The sequence below is a fragment of the Anabas testudineus genome, chromosome 19 (assembly GCF_900324465.2).
Source record: "Anabas testudineus chromosome 19, fAnaTes1.2, whole genome shotgun sequence".
Classification (NCBI taxonomy): domain Eukaryota; kingdom Metazoa; phylum Chordata; class Actinopteri; order Anabantiformes; family Anabantidae; genus Anabas; species Anabas testudineus.
The window spans coordinates 10,327,672-10,344,225 of record NC_046628.1 but is presented as its reverse complement, the minus strand read 5'-3'; the positions used below and the strand labels follow the sequence as shown (position 1 = coordinate 10,344,225).

Genomic DNA, 16,554 nt, shown 5'->3' with positions numbered 1-16,554 from the left:
ATACTAATTATATTTTAAAGAAATCGTTTAAGGTAAGTATCTGCACTTGTGTGTAAAGTAAGTGTAAAGTAAGTGTAAAGTAACTGAATGAAACAAGTAAAAAAGTAAAGTAAATACAAGGAGAAGGGAAGCAGCTCAAACAGAAGTAAACAAAAGCAAAATCAAGTATAACGAAAATAATTATGAAGTGGAAATTCTCCATTGTTCCGCTGTGATTTATAAATAAAGGAAAGTAGATGTTTCCTCTGACGTCATATCCGCCGTAAACAACAATACGGAAGTGGAAAAGGAAGTTCTAAGTGCAAAACGATATTAGTGGTTTTGTTATTTTTAGACATGCACGCGTTAGGATTGTAATGTAGTAATCTCTGTTTTTCACATGCAACAGTGAGTATGTCTTTTGCTCATACACACAAAAGATGACTCTTAAGGTTACTCTCACGCTACCTATAAAGCTAACGTTAGCTAGCCAGCAGTTTAGCTGATTAGCCAAACAGCTATCTAGGTAGCTACCGAGCTTCTGTCAGTTTGTAGCATTTACTTTCAAAGTAAAGTTTTGACTAAACATTGTCCAGCTGTTTGCATTGCTACGTTTGCTTTTTTACAACCTGATTATTTCTTTCCGTGGCCCTCTTTAGCTAGTAATGGAGGGCTCTAAGTCGTCGAGCACCACCATGCAGGTGAGCTTCGTGTGTCAGCGGTGCTGTCAGCCCCTCAAGCTGGACACGTCCTTCAATGTGCTCGATCGGGTCACTATCCAGGAACTTATTGGTATGTGTAGCTCTGATCTCTCATCAGTGCTGTGGACTGTATTTAACGCCGAGGAGATGCTGAAACTGCTACATATGTCATGTACTAACTCTTGGTGTGTCCCCAGCTCCATTGGTCACAGTGACCCCCAGCAAGCAGGCTGACAACACTGAGAGGGAGACGGTTCCTGAGGTTGGTTGTTGCTGGACATTAACGTCTCTATATGGCTATTTTTCTGGATTTACACAGATTCTCATAATCTTTAATCCTTTAGTAAATGCCTAACAAATCTATGAGAATTTACAATCTATACTTATGTCCCTACAAAATTATTTAATAGCTTATATAAATACTAAAAAATTTTAGAGCTGTGTTAGTTTTTAGATGTTTGAGTTTACATTGTCGTTTCAGGAGACCTTTGTTGAAAACAAACAAGATGGTGTATCAAGAAAATACATACCTCCTGCACGGTGAGCACTCAAGTCTTTCAATCAGGATATTTAACAGAACACTAATTTCATTTTATTTCTATTTATTAGACAGACTGATGAGGTTTAACTGAATGCATTGCATCCAACTAAGGTGTCTTAATTTCTGTATCTTTCTGTACAGCATGATGTCCACAGAGAGCGCCAACAGCTTCACATTAATTGGAGAAGCATCTGATGGAGGCACAATGGAAAACCTTAGCCGTAGGTTAAAGGTAAAGTCTACTTTAAACGGTAGCTTTTGTTAAATCAGTTTACATTGATCATAATATTATGGCCAGAAGGACAGACAGAAAAACTGGTAACATAATGACTTGTTTAGGTCAGTTTATAGTTGTGATCTGAATTTTAAAAGTTACTATTTTGTGTCTCAATGTATCCCACCCAGGTGACCAGTGATCTGTTTGACATCATGTCAGGTCAGACAGATGTGGACCATCCACTATGTGAGGAGTGTACTGACACTCTGCTGGATCACTTAGACACACAGCTCAACATCACAGAGAACGAATGCCAGAATTACAAGTGAGTTGATTGACTGAAATTATCAAATATTTTCAGGTGTGCATTGACACAAATATAGACAATGTAATGCACATGAATGTCGTTTTAGGCAGTGTCTGGAGCTGCTATCGCACCTGGAGGTAAATGAAGAGGAGACACTGTTGGCAGAGCTGCAGCAACTGAAAGAGGACGAGGAGAGACTGGTCCAGGAGCTGGAGGCTGTGGAGGAGGAGAGGGCTGCTGTGGCTCAGGACTTAGCCCAGAGCAGAATCCTCTCTCAGCAGCTTGACACAGAGGAGCTACAGTGAGTAGCCTTGCCGTGGCGTGGAAAAGTGACAATGACAGAATATTGTATATGACAGAGTATTTAACAGCTGTGTCCATTTCTGCTGCTTTGTGCTAAAAGCTACCAGAAGGAGTATAGTGAGTTTAAACGGCAGCAGCTGGAGCTGGATGATGAACTGAAGAGTGTTGACAACCAGATGCGTTACTGCCAGATTCAGCTGGATCGACTGAAGAAGACCAATGTCTTCAATGCCACATTTCACATCTGGTATACACACACACAGAAATACTTTCTCCACATGAATCAACCATGACTTGGAAACATTTTAACATACAGCCTGGCAAAAATAAATAAAAGCTTGTTGACTGGAAATATAAAAGGATTTTGTCTGTTGTTGGTCAGGCACAGTGGCCAGTTTGGTACCATCAACAACTTCCGTTTGGGTCGGCTTCCCAGTGTCCCAGTAGAGTGGAATGAGATCAACGCAGCCTGGGGGCAGACGGTGCTGCTGCTGCATGCTCTCGCAAACAAAATGGGTTTGCGCTTTCAGAGGTACACACACTCAAAGACACAACTTAAATTTGCATTAACTCAATATTATGACTTTACCAGTCAAGCATACTTTAATGTAGTTGAAGTCTGTCTGCAAATAAATGTAAATTTTAGCTCACACTGACAGACTTGTCTCTTCAGATATCGTCTTGTGCCATATGGAAACCACTCATACTTGGAATCACTGACAGACAAGTCCAAGGTAACACATATGCTATTCTCATGCCCAACTCTACCTTTGTTTTTAAATACTGATTCAGATTCCAGTTTCGCCCCTTCTTTTTCTCTGTCTGTCCAGGAACTTCCTCTATACTGTTCAGGGGGCCTGAGGTTCTTCTGGGACAATAAATTCGACCATGCCATGGTGGCCTTCCTGGATTGCGTCCAACAGTTTAAAGAAGAGGTGGAAAAAGGAGACACTGGCTTCTGTCTCCCATACAGGTCAGATAACTGTAGATAAGCACAATGCTGGCATATCTCACATTTGATCTGAGTAAATGGTCTTGTTGCTGTTGTGCTGTTGATATCCATCTCGACTCTTCCAGTTCCACTTTCTAATCAAAACCTTCACCCATACACGATAAGGGCCACAGTTGTATTGTTTTTAAAATGATCAAACATGTTCAAATACCCATTCTCATTTTGGACTCTGAGCCCTTCTCTTGCTTTTCCCTCAGGTCTAAATGCTTTGCACAGGAGGTAGTTAATTACTGAACAGGCAAATTGCTATCAAACCTTCAGTATATCCAAAGGGTAAATGGAGCCTATCGGTTTTAATTACCCTGTGATCTTTACTCTGCTGGCACCCTCAAGATAAACGTGTTGAGTTCCCCATTATGTTTGGTACCACTTCTCGTACTGTCAGTATGGCTTTCAGCTTTTGATTAAATTTAGTGGGCGCAGACCTGTAGTCAAATATTTAGTGAGCTTTAGGTGTGATCTCCATTTCTAGTTTTACAGCTGCCAACTGGTATCATTATTAAATTGATATACACACACTTCCAAATCCCAAGGTTTTATGTTTTCACAATGTTTTGTTCTCTCAGGATGGATGTGGAGAAAGGCAAGATTGAGGACACAGGCGGCAGTGGAGGCTCCTACTCCATTAAAACCCAGTTCAATTCTGAGGAGCAGTGGACCAAGGCCCTCAAATTCATGCTCACCAACCTGAAATGGGGTCTGGCCTGGGTCACGTCACAGTTCTACAACAGATAGACCTGGTGGACAATGCCTTGGGATATTGAGGTTTACATATGCCCATCTAATAAATGTCTGTGTGAATCTTACTTAGCCAAAGTAAAAGAAAAAGATTGTTCTTTCAGTACAAATAAGCAAAGAGAATCTCTTAGCATCTCCTAGAGAGTCTAGGTTGTGTTTTACAAGAAGTTAATTTCAAATGGAGATGAGAAAATAATGGGCTGTAGCCATGTCCCAGAAAACAAGCATCGGATAAACTAACCTTTACTTTCCATTTGTCTGCTTCAGTAATACATACATGAAATGTAACAATTCCTCAAACTAGAATGCATGTTAAAAAGCACATTTCCCCAAATTTACTTCGAACTATGATTCAATTTAAGGAATCCTTGGGCTTTTGTTGCACTGCGTACCTTTGAAGTCACATTGTAGCTCTCACCCACCATAGTAATTATGGTCAAGGTAGAATTTATAATAAATTAACACCGTTTAGTCAACAGGAGTGCCAGTATTTCATTAACTTTGGGTGCAGTTTTCAGTATCATACACATAAGTTGCAGGCAAACAGTTGTATTTAGATTTAGGTGATCTCTGTGTAATTACTATAAGATCCATTCAGATCAATCATATGGGTTTTGTGTAAATAAACATTCGGTTAAAATAAATATCTTGTGGAGACTTTTTTTTTTTTTAAGAGAATTATTTGGCACACACACTGATGTAATTGCAAATGCTGAAACACATGCAACTACATGAGTATTATTGCAAGATTTACAACAAGTTAATAATTTTGCCCAAAACAAATTAGACACTACAGAGTTAATCAAATGTCTTTTAATGGTTTCATAATTATTTCTGCTGAATCTTACCTCTCATCACAACACTCACTCATAGTCACCCCCACTTAAAGGTTATCAAAAACATTGAGGGGGAACATTTCATGGAAAAATATGGAATTAACAATTAACATAAAAAGATGACATCCAGTTATCCAGTAAATGATTTAAATAGGTCAAATTCAGTTACTCTTTCCAAAATCAGCCCTCTTCTGTCTGTATCAAGTCATTAGTTAACCTCTGATGGTGCCATGTAAACAAGGCAAAACTAAAACTTTGGTTTCAGTCATTCCTCATCATCATCATCATCATCATCATCACTGTAGGAGCCCTTCCAAAAAAGTCAGAGGTTTAAACTTACAGGAATACACACTTGAAACTGACCACACTACCACTGAAATAGTTTGATAGGTGCTTCTCAAGCAGTGTGGGACGAAATTTCATTATGCTGCTGCATAAACCCTCCAGGCTATAGGCAGCATACTTTTAAGCCTGTCACTTGTGCAATGTTTTGGGTGCCTTTACTATTTATCATGTAAAAAGACCCATGAAATAACCCAAAGTTTCTCCGTTAGTGCATGCATATGGGCAAATCTTTGGGTTCTACTGAGCCCACAACCAGAGGCTGGCCCTTCACGTTTACCACTTAGACAATGGTGGTGGATACATTTACTACTACATCACCACCTGTCATTGTGGCTCCATTCACACTTTTAGGATCCCTCCATCTCATCATGCTCTCTGCTCTCTTCCATCAAGAGAGCACAGGAGGCGTTTCATCAAGTGTGTAATGTCTCCAATTGCTTCGTCCTCACTGCGATGTACTTCCAGTTTATTTCAGCTTACTTCAGTCAGAGGCACTGTTGCTGTAGCAGCTGGAGGTGGAGGGCACAGGAGGTGCCAGAGGTGTGCTACTGCCCAGGGCTTTTCGAATATGAGGCATTAGGAAGGGGTCGTTGGCCAACTGCATCACATCCACACGGTCCTCCTTGTGATAAGCCAGGCAACGTCGAATAAAGGCCTAAGGGAATAAATAAATAAAAACATTTTTTAGTGTTTGAAAATCCCTGATACATCTTCTCACCCACATAAACAAATGTGCACATTAACCTTCTCCTATTTTTAAACAATTATTGCTGGGCTTGCTCTCACAGCAGATACCCATTTTCTCCCCACATACTTTGCATAATAAGTTTATTCTACTTATGTAGAATCTACTTTGACAAGCCCCATGAAATAAACCAGACAAAGAGTGATGATGAAAAAATTGAAATGAGCTTTAGCCATTTTAAGAGAAATGAGTACCACACCTTTGCTTCTGTGGTGACCACAGGTTTGGGGGGAAACTGCACCTCTGTAGCTTTTAGTATGGTGTTTTCCTGGAGGATATCCTGCTGTGACTGGTTATGACCAAACGGCTTGAAAAACACAATGAGAAACTTAACACACAGCTTTTTTTCATTTTACTTGTACAGACTCAAAATACACCTGACAGCAAAATCAATGTTAGAGAATTCAAGTTAGTGGTTACCTTGCGCCCATATAAGCTCTGGTAGAAAATTACCCCCACTGACCAAACATCCACCTTGTTGGATATTTTGGGGGGGTCCTTGCCAACAACAAAGCACTCAGGAGGAAGGTACCTGTAGACAATGTAAAATAAGAGGTTTTCCTTTGTTTACCAAATTTTCTGAGTCGTGATCAACATTTCCTTCAAAAGAGTGTGACCCTGCTATGCACATGAAGCCACACTGGTGTCTTGGCTTCTAAATGTAGTGCAATATGTCTACGTACCAGTAGGTCCCTGCTCCTTGTGAGGTTAGGTCCATGCCATCTGCAGAACTGTAGCTGTCGTCATCCATGATCTTGGATAGGCCAAAGTCTGTGATCTTAATCTCTCCACAAGCTGTGCCATTTACCAACAGGATGTTTCCTACACACAGACCAGTAAAACAAACACATTATTTGTTCGTAATTTTCTTCCCAGAGGTTCAAATGTAACAAATTGTTTTTCTCTCTGAAAGGTGGAGAAAACTACCAGGCTTGAGGTCGTAGTGGATGATAGGCGGTCGCATTTGGTTGAGGTACTTGAGGGCGTTGACAATCTGCATGACAATAGATCGTCCCTCCTTTTCAGTCATGAGCTTATTCTGTTTCAAGTAAAAGTCCAGATCATTGCCTTCACAGTACTCCAGCACTGTGCAGAACCTGAGGTAAAACAACAGATAAGACAATTTGGAAAGATACTACTGATCATCTACTCAAACACACAATTTGGTAAACAAACAAGTTTCACAACATCTTCCCAGTAAAGCGGGTAACACCACAGATGTGTTTCTATAGTCTAAGGTCTGTACAACTTGAACAAATGCTGCTTATTACACTTGTATAAGCACATCTTCTTGAGATTCATAGAAAGTGAGGCACTTACGAGTCAGTGTCAAGTGAGAAGTAGTCATAGAGTTTGACTATTCTAGGGTGGTCAAGTTCTTTGTGTATTCTGTACTCCCTACAGGCGTGTCTGAAAAGACAAGTGAAAAGTTAATGTTAAACATTTAGGAACTTCTTAAAAACCATCACAGATCAGAAGATTCAAAGAAACAACTCCAACACTGATAAAATATTTAGTTACAGATCAAAACATTTTCATAGGGCAGTTCTGACTTACTTGCGGTAGTTTTCTTTCTTCTCCTCCCTCCAATTCTTGTTGAGTTGATGGATTTTAATTGCTACAAACCTTTGCTCTGTCAAATCAAAAGCCTGGAAAGGAGCATTACACATTAACAATAGCAAAGATGGAGAAGTAAATACCACCAAGGCAAGTAAAAAACCTCAGTAAAAAGCTACTCAAAAAGATACAAGATACAGTGCAGTTTGAAACAAACAAGCAAACAAGATAACAGAAAAAAGAAGAGGCCAAATAATGGCACTCACTTACCTTGAAGACTTCACTAAAGCCACCTCTTCCAAGTAAGTGTAATAGGAGATATCGGTCGTTCAGCATGGGGTGGTCTTTAAATCTACAAAAGATACCATGTTTCAAATGTAATATCTGTAGTTAAATGCTCTTCGGAAAACATGTGTAAGCCAAGTTAAACAGAGATGGCACTTACTGCGAGTTGTCCTCATTATGAATTCTCTTCAGCTCCCGAATGTGCAGGTTTCTTACTCGCTCCAAATGCTCCAGCTCTGTCTGGATCTCTGCCTCTTCCTGCATACAACCAAACAGATATTGCACCTATCTTAAGTCTTGTGTACCAGGAACAAGTAACAGTAGTATTACATGTTTAGTTCACTAGGTCGTAACATGCTCCAGAAGAAACCCAAAATAACATAAAAGAAAAAGTGCTGATCTAGTACCTTTTTCAAATGGCCAATTCGAAGTTTGAAAATCTCTTCTTGCTCATGATATTCTGCCAATGACAACCTGTGTGGGATAAAGAAAAGGTTTGTACATAACAGCAATATAACCACATACTAATATAACCAGAACTTGTTTAAACACTTGAAATACTACACATATTTCAGATAAAAGGAAAAACATAAACCAAGGAAGCACAGAGCATTGTGTATGTAAAAATCATTTTACCCAGACCTGTAAAGGTCTGACTCAATACGCCTGAAATATGCCTAAACAAAATCAAAGAGGAATCAGAGAATAATAACTATTTATAATATAATTTAATCCAGTGCCACCCAGGGCAACTCAGGCAAGTCCATAAAACTGCACCAGTTTATCTTCTTAATAATTAATAATACAACTACTGTGTGAAGTAACTGAGCTGCTGTTAGCGATCTTACGCTTCACTCTCCTGGCCGTTGCTCCTGCTCTTTCGTTTGTTCTGTTCCATGCTGGGTGGAGGTGTCTGTGCCATGGAGGGAGGTTTCCTCTTCCCTAGGAGCTTTCTCTGCTTCTCAATTTCCTCCCGCTGCGAGGTGACTCGCTCTTGCTGCCTAGAACACACAACAGTCTAGTGTTAACACTGTTGAATGGAAATGGACAAAATGCAAACATAAGTTAGTGCCTATTGCATGCTGACTTGATGAGGTTCTGGAAGGCAAATCCATCCGTCCACTGCTCAGTGAAGGAGGCCCCATGGCGTACAGTGGTGAAATGACCCAGACGCAGACGGTCCTGCATGCTCTTGTCCCTGCAAGCCATCTTCTCCTGCTTTGACTACAGAAAACATTATTTAAACAAAAAAAAGAAAATTACATTGCTCTAGCATATTTACCCCAAAATTATTAAATAACTAATTTATTCTATAAATAATACTAAACAATGGGTTTAGTTCTGACATTATATAGAAACTCTAACAAGGTAAAACCTGCTGTTTCACTAAAGCAAACATATAGTACTAGTGTGCACATGTCAACCCACCTTCTCAATTAGCAGCTTCTTGCTCATGGTTACACACTTATTAAGCCGCTCCTTGTAGCGCTCCAGCATCTTCTGCTGCTCATCTACCTGACGCCTCAAGTCACAGTTAGCCTGCCAAAACACATTAAATCACTGTTCTTTGTACAACATGGATTCAAGGACTTTTTTGTTCTTAAAATGACTTGATGCAACTGACATTTGACATTAGCACCAAATACAATTCAAGTAAAAGTGGCTTTTGAAAGTGAAAAAGCACAATGGTCAAGGTCATTCGTGAATTGACTCTTTAGTCAACTAAAATATCAATGAGTTGTAGATTTTGTGAGTAGTAAAGTGATACCTTGTCTCTATCCTACATTCAATTCAATCCAAGTTAAACCTGTCTTGTTATTAATATTTTTCCTCTTACCCTTAGCAGGTCATCTATCCTCCCTTCTTTCTTCTCCAGGTCTGAGTTCTTGCCCTTCTCCAGTGCTGTCAGTTTCAGTAGTGTCAGTTCTGACTGGGGAAGAGAGAAAAAGACAACAACAAGCCAAAGGTAAACAGCTAGTTTCACTTAAATTCTGGACATGTCCCTTGGAATTCAAAATGTTGATCAGCTAATTAATATAATTTAATAGAATGGCTGGATAAATACTGTAATGTGTGAGATGAATTTTGGTGTAGGTGGTAGGACATTTCAAAATTTTGACATTTAATTCTTGCACATACTGGCTAATCTAGCGGCTGCATAGTTTAGGGGTACAATCGCTGCCCTCATGCTGGAGACTGGGGTTCAAATCCCAGCTGCACAAATCCCTACCTCCAGTATAGGTTCTTAGGCAAGACCTTCTTACACTTATCCTGCCTTTGCCTTGCACCTCACTTGTAAGTTTGGAGAAGTAGTGACATCCCTGTAAAACTTAGCTAATTAAGTCTGAGAACTTTTCACTTTCTCTACAGCAGCAGAGTCAGATGCAAAGTGTGTTCAAACTCCAAAACATCTGAAACCCAAGCTAAGGCGCTTCTACAATTTCACTCAGAATATAATGCAGGAAAATCAGCTGGCATCAAGTGGCTCTCCAGGTCAGTCACTCAGTTACCTGCGTGGCTTTATGTGAGAAGGAGCGTGTGGGTGCTGTCTTGACAGAGCTGCAAGATGAAGAGTCTGTGTGGGCTGAGCCTGTAGACGAAGGACTGCCGTGCTGAAACTGCATTCCACATAGACATAAAGAGAGAAAAAAAGGGGAGAATTTGTAAGTTATGTAATATAGACAACATAAGGAGAATAAAAAGTAGGTAAAAAGGAGAATATTCTGTTGGACATAGTCTCTTATATCTATCTCTATTAATCTCTGTGCAGTCTCCCAGACATTCTGTATAACCATTTCTGTGTGATGGGACGCAGTTAAGATCCCGGTTTACATACCACTTAATAGGAACATTTTGAAAGATGTTATAAGATGAATGAAAAAGAAGAAAGACAGTATATCCTTGCTTTTTCAACAATTAGATTTATTACTATAACCAACAACTACTGCATATTAGAAAATCTAGGCATCAAATTTACCTAGCATAATTACTCATTGCCCTCTACACATTTTAATCCATGACAAGACCAGTACTGAAAACAAACATTAGCTACAGTTTCTTTGGTTAGTGATGAGTATTTAATATACATTTGGTCCTTCCATTTAAGTATAAAATATGCTGTTTTCTTTTACAGATAGCTAACACACTCTGTCAGGCTGTATTTCAGGCTTCATTTAATTTTCCATTCCAGTCAAAATAAAGAAAAACAACTAAATAACTGAAGTTTAAAACTCACAAGATTAAGGTTTTATCATTTCTACTTGATGAACTGAGGAAAACAAACCAAAGACAGGTCTATTAGCCTTGAAAAAACTTTGGGTAAAAACTATTGTTAAAAATAAATATTGAAAGCTGCAGGCTTTAACATCCCTGCCTAAATAGAAGTCTATTGATGCCAAGAGAAAATAGACAAAGACCCACATCGGCAACAGATAAATCTAACACTAGTTAAAGATTAAAAAGCAAAGAGCAGAATAGCAAAAGAGATGGAGATTGATGCTCATACTTACCGGAGGATTAGACAGTGAGTGCTGTGGAGAAGAGCGCACCAGCATGGGAATGCCTCGGGCAGGACTGGTGCCAGAGCCACTACTACCGGCAAACTAGTTAAAAGAGAGATGACAGAGTGTGGAAACAAAGAAAGAGGAGATATTTATAAAACACTGTGTGAGAATGTGATGTAGGACATGAAAATACAGCTATCTGAAACCATATGAAGCACATTGACTAAAACACAAAATGCATTCAGCAGGACTATATGCATTTAGTTTGACCTCACCTCAAAATAATCACTTATTTTGTGTCCTCTTCCTTTTCCTATACAACAAAAAACACATAAGAAAAAGAAAAAAAATCATTTGATCCTACATCATGTTTCTAAACATAAGAAACAAACTACAAAAGGAATTTAATATGATATGGAAGGATCTACTTTTTCCATATTTGCAACCATGCATATTTTGAACAAAGAGTACAACAGTGCTAAAAGTGAAGCAGAGGACACCTGAGCACATTAATGACATTAACAGCCGTTTGTGTTTAAGTGAAATGGTTGAACTTACCCTGGCTGTTGCTGTCATAGATATCTCCTTTTCTCTTCCGGCTTCTCTGGTCACTGGCCTTCTTCTCTGGTGTCTGGTATGAGCATAAAAAGCAACACAGCTTAAATTTTAATTGTCTTCCATTAGGTTATTCTTTTAACTATATTAACAAAATGGCAAAGAAACGTAAATGACAATGTGAAGTCTTGTGCCTCCAAGCTATTGGTGTTATTGCACTGCTTGCTGAAAAGTTTCTTGTCTGTGGTTGGAATTTAGCGAAATATGGTGCATGTTGGATCTTTGCTTTGCACCATCACCTCAAATGAAGAAGGTGCTAGACATAAACCAGCATCATTGTTCTTCTTGTGAAGTGTTTGCATGTGTGCCTCTACATTTGTTTGGGTTTCCTCCAGCCACTTCTGTTTCCTTCATGAATCTAGGACAAGCACCCAGTGAAAAATAAAATACCCCCAGGTGTTTCCTGCTACTGAGAGTTTATGGTTTCCAAAGCCTTTTAGATATGGCACAATCAAACCGTATGTTCAAGAGACTCTGCATTTGATCAAATATCAATTTTGTTTTAGAGGACTTGAAAGTTAGGATTTTCACATAAGGTTAAAAGGTATAAAGATTAAAGCACAATAACCTAATTACGATAGATCCAGTCAATCATAATGTCAAAACAATCAATCACATAATTGATTAATTTGACAACCAACCTCCGGTTCCTTGTCACTGAGTGATCCTGCACTGCACAGTGACTGGTTGGATGATTCACTGTTGGCTGAACCCTAGAAAACAGAAGAGATAGCGTCATGAGCTACTTCCGGAAATAGTGTAGTGATTATGAGTATGGGCCTGATTTACTAATGGTCTGCGTGTACAATAACTGGCAAACTTGATATCACTTACAATAAATGGTGCAAACTGATCTACTAAGCATGAGCGTGCTGTGTATTTTTCACCTTTGCCATAATAATTATGATAAGTAGGGCATTTTTGCCTGAGTGCACAAAATACAATGAGGGGAAAATGCACATAACATTAACTGAACTGAGCACACACACAATATGATTTATCAAGCCTGAAGCCAACTGCAGGGGCTGTGATTGCTTCTGTTTGTAATACGTTTCAAAGGAAAGTGAAATCTGCTTGCACACAGATAGCTCCTATGCATATTCCTCACTATTATTCTGGTAAGGCTGTATGTACAGATAGTTTGTGACTTTAACAGTGTCATAACCAATAATGTGGCCAAATATTCTGGGTCACTTCATAACTAATTTATTCAGAGGAACAGTGTCCTTTTTTTGCTACATAAGAGATGGTGAGTATGGAGGTGGCTGGCTTTTAGATAAGTCATAAGATTTGTAAAATTATTACTTGCATTAAAGAAAGGAGTATGTACTACATAAATGGCCATTCTCCAAATTCTTCATGACACCAGTGAAGCACGCAAAACACTAATTTGAAAACGGGTTCCTCCACCATGTTAGCTCCTGTTGTCAATCACACAATTTTTCCTTTGTAGAAACACACAATTTTCAAGAGTACACATGTAATTTAGTACTCACTACTTAGGATATAAGTAAATAAGGCTCTTAATATCTTATTTTTTGTATGAATTACATCACATGCATGTAACATTTACAGTTCTGAAGGTACTATCCCAGCTATAACCAGACAGCATTGCTATCAGTGTAGTACCACAAGGGGCATGAAATACGTGACTCTTCAGTTTACATCCAGTTGGTAGAACCAGCTGGTGTTGTGCATACTATTCATGGCCTGCTACACAGCCTGACAACATTAAGAAGAAACAGCAGGATAATTGGTGCAGGAGGCTAATGCTTTTAAGGCCTGCTGGCTCACTGCTGCTCAAGGTCACACAAAGAAATTTTCAGATTTTTCTTCTTGACATACAACACAAGTTCATTAAAAAGTCTTGAACTGTACCTTAATACATCCTTCGCTGCAGTCAACATACACATAGCCTTAAATTATTCACACTCTCACTCCACACCAAGCAGACTTAACAATTCATTTCAGGGCACACTGTAGGCCGCAGCAAGAATGATAGTGATTGCTTTCTCGGGGGTTGCCATTTTCTCAAATGCGCACCCCCCACACTGTAATGGCCAGTTCAACAGCGGGGTTGCAGCATAGCGTGCAGTTTATGCTGTGAGCTTCAGCTGCAGTGCCATTTCAGTGTCACTCGTCTCCACTGAAACAAGGAGCCACTGGCTAGCTCCAATGTCAGCTAAAATAGGGCTAGTGTTGTTTTAGCCTTAACTCAGGAAGAAAGGTTCATTCCACTGAGGAAAAACCTGAGCACAAATCAGTCAAAACTGGAACTGGAAAAAGAGTTGTTGTTTTTTTTTTTTTTAAACTGCATGACTAACGCAAGAGAGCTGATCAGCTTCTCATGTTTCCATTCACACAATATCTGGAGTTACGAGCTGCTTACCTGCCTGCAAGACAACTTGGAGCTACAATTTTGGTTCTGTATTTAGCATGTATGAAAAGGAACTTTAATTTAGATTCCCTAACAAAAAAAACTACAGTTAAATCAATCATCACATCAAACGCCAAGTGCCATATTCACATAAACAATCTGTATAACTGCTGATAATTTCAATAACAAAACAACTATTATGATATTAGGATGATATTAGAAGATGCCAACCTTGGCCACACCAACTCCAGTGAAGCGAGCCTCAAGCAGTTCCTGCCTGCGTGGGTCCAGGCTTAAAGCCTGACTATGAAGTCCTTCCATCATGCCTAGAGAGAAAAATACAAACAGTGAATGAAACAGTTAAATTATGAGAGAAAATAGGCTGGGCTATTGTCAGATTAGACACAAAAGTGCAGGTGACCTAACTATCTATTCAATCCTGAGGTCTGACCCAGAACATGCAAGCTGCCTGAGAGCTAATGCTGTGTTGAGTCAGTAAATTCGACAACCTATTGTCTGAAATGAGCTGCTGCTAAAGAACCAGACACATAACAAACTTTGTTTCTGACTAACTGTCTTGTACTGACAAGCCCATTTCAATTTTCAATCACAATGTGATTCAAACATATGTCAAAAATTCCCCTGCACCGACTCTTAAAATAACACGAGTTGACAGGAAGAAGGATAACCAGCAGATTTTCTAACATACTGAAAGCTGGCAAGGGGAAATAAATATTCTGTCAGATTAATGTATACGCCTTTGCAGTGAAGTTAATGTATATTTTTACCAGCTGTACCAGTTCAATCCTTAAAACAAAATCCAAGGTGTATATAATAAGTGGCAAACCAAAGCCACTGCATTTAGGCAGTACTTAGAAGATAGAAAACAAAATGCCCACTATGATTAAATTCTAATACTAATAATAATAATCATAATTGATACTTTGTTGATGCATTTTAAGTTAATTAACATGAACAAGGGCAAGTACAAAAACAATATTTATCAAATTCTCCTCTCTTTTCAAAACATAAAATCATATGACAAAGCAGGGCACGACCTATTCAGGCATTAGTTAGGTGTAGTTAACCTTACTCCATCAATTACAGATGGAGTCATCTTGGAACATACATACATTTTACTGCGATGACAATTATTCAAAAACATATAATAAACAACCAAATAACAACAAATGTGACTTTTTGACCTAGACAAATGTTAGCAAACTATTTTTGCCCTAAAAACCAATTAACCTGTTTATCCCAAAAAGCTGGAAAGAAAATGTAGCTCCAGCTTAGATTTCATAACGAAGAAGTGGTTATTTTAATTAACGAAGATCAACATTTCAGACTTTAACAAACGTTACAATAATGTTATTAACTTACAAGAAATGCTGAATGCCGAACTCGGCTAGCTAGTGCTAACCACCTAGCTTAGTTACTTAACATTGACGAATGCTATTATGCTAATCAAAATATTGCGAACAAGAAAGATGTGGCAAAAACTTCCATGTTTATGAAGTAGTTCTTTATCTCGGGACCGCAGCACATTAAAGGTTTGATCAGTGTTGATAACAGCTACGATGTTACTGGTTCCTAAAAGGTTTGTTTGGCGTTGCATAAACTAGCTGGTGTTAAGTTAACTAGCTAGCTAGCAAGCTAAGGATAGCGTTAGCTCCAAAAGAAGTATCACCTGGAGAGCCTTTTGCAGCTATCGCGGTCACTCTCGGCCTTAGAAAAGCTGTTGTCCGTCCATCCGGTGACAGCAAACTCCTTATCAATTTCCAGCCGAACACGTTTCATGTGAACTTCTTCGGTTTAAGTTATCCATTTGCAACTTGCGTTATTTTGAATTCATCGAAGGCATGTGTTAGCTTAGCTAATGCTAGCTAATGAGAGCCGTGTGGCCGGCTCCTGCTGGTGTCATCCGGACAGGAGGCCCTGATCCTCGGGGTTTCCTTGTCCGTATTGGTTCCCCTGCACGGGTAAACCTGGAGCTGTCAGTGCTCTAAAGCCTCTCGGCAGATGTTGTCACATTTCTGCACCTTCGGCCTTTCTTGTCATTATCGCACGATGTGCTGTTTACACCAGGAGAAGTTGAGCCACCTCGTTTCAGTCCATTGTCAGGTGTCAATAAAAGATCATAACCCCCCTGCAGCAGGGCCGTGCAGGGCTCCAGGGATAGCTTAGTGTGATGCTTTCCATGCGCTAGTTTCACAGATAATGTAAAGTCCTCAGTTCACAAGGACGCGAAGCGACCCAGGACTTCTGGTGGCACTGTATTTATAGCCTCAACATTATGTAGGCTATTTAATGTTTAGTTTAGCAGTTTCCAATGGAGACGAATAAGGCAGGCTCCAGTCCAGCTGATGGGGTTTTGTCAAATTAACAACTAGGATGAAAATCTAAGGGTATAGCACCAAAGAATAGGATTGTTTTGAGCACGCATGTGTGTGTGCAGTGTTTTATGGTGTTGTCATGCAGAGCATGGTGTTT

At 39.4% G+C, this 16,554-nt stretch overlaps 2 protein-coding genes across 3 annotated transcripts; one reads left to right on the top strand and one right to left on the bottom strand.

The window, feature by feature from the left end:
• Positions 1 to 264: 264 nt before the first annotated feature.
• Positions 265 to 4,436, top strand: becn1 (beclin 1, autophagy related). Of its 2 annotated transcripts, none has more exons than XM_026352155.1 (12): positions 265 to 387; positions 639 to 771; positions 878 to 942; positions 1,165 to 1,220; positions 1,363 to 1,453; positions 1,627 to 1,763; positions 1,852 to 2,046; positions 2,149 to 2,295; positions 2,431 to 2,580; positions 2,722 to 2,782; positions 2,879 to 3,021; positions 3,627 to 4,436. In XM_026352155.1, the coding sequence occupies exons 2-12, from the start codon at positions 645 to 647 to the stop codon at positions 3,793 to 3,795; spliced, it is 1,341 nt and encodes a 446-aa protein (XP_026207940.1). In that variant the 5' UTR covers positions 265 to 387; positions 639 to 644; the 3' UTR covers positions 3,796 to 4,436. The 2 variants fall into 2 exon arrangements, with proteins under 2 accessions (XP_026207940.1, XP_026207939.1); XM_026352154.1 differs by having other exon boundaries at positions 1,162 to 1,220.
• Positions 4,437 to 4,596: 160 nt separating this feature from the next.
• Positions 4,597 to 16,302, bottom strand: LOC113156749 (serine/threonine-protein kinase tousled-like 2). Its single transcript, XM_026352047.1, has 21 exons — positions 15,752 to 16,302; positions 14,293 to 14,387; positions 12,326 to 12,397; positions 11,628 to 11,700; positions 11,345 to 11,382; positions 11,076 to 11,168; positions 10,077 to 10,184; positions 9,404 to 9,496; positions 8,995 to 9,105; positions 8,654 to 8,790; positions 8,415 to 8,567; positions 7,974 to 8,040; positions 7,727 to 7,824; positions 7,552 to 7,633; positions 7,282 to 7,373; positions 7,045 to 7,134; positions 6,652 to 6,821; positions 6,408 to 6,546; positions 6,145 to 6,256; positions 5,924 to 6,031; positions 4,597 to 5,634 (listed from the first exon to the last, which is right to left on the bottom strand). Exons 2-21 carry the CDS (start codon positions 14,383 to 14,385, stop codon positions 5,461 to 5,463), a joined length of 2,103 nt encoding a protein of 700 aa, XP_026207832.1. The 5' UTR covers positions 14,386 to 14,387; positions 15,752 to 16,302; the 3' UTR covers positions 4,597 to 5,460.
• Positions 16,303 to 16,554: the final 252 nt, after the last annotated feature.

Coding starts and splice junctions, on each gene's coding strand:
- becn1 (XM_026352154.1), top strand. CDS start 645: ATGGAGGGCTCTAAGTCGTCGAGCACCACCATGCAGGTGAGCTTCGTG. Junction 2,296..2,430: donor AATGCCACATTTCACATCTG/GTATACACACAC, acceptor GTTGTTGGTCAG/GCACAGTGGCCAGTTTGGTA. Junction 3,022..3,626: donor GGCTTCTGTCTCCCATACAG/GTCAGATAACTG, acceptor TTGTTCTCTCAG/GATGGATGTGGAGAAAGGCA.
- LOC113156749 (XM_026352047.1), bottom strand. CDS start 14,385: ATGATGGAAGGACTTCATAGTCAGGCTTTAAGCCTGGACCCACGCAGG. Junction 11,701..12,325: donor TCAGTGACAAGGAACCGGAG/GTTGGTTGTCAA, acceptor TGCTCATACCAG/ACACCAGAGAAGAAGGCCAG. Junction 6,822..7,044: donor TTCTCACTTGACACTGACTC/GTAAGTGCCTCA, acceptor GTTTTACCTCAG/GTTCTGCACAGTGCTGGAGT.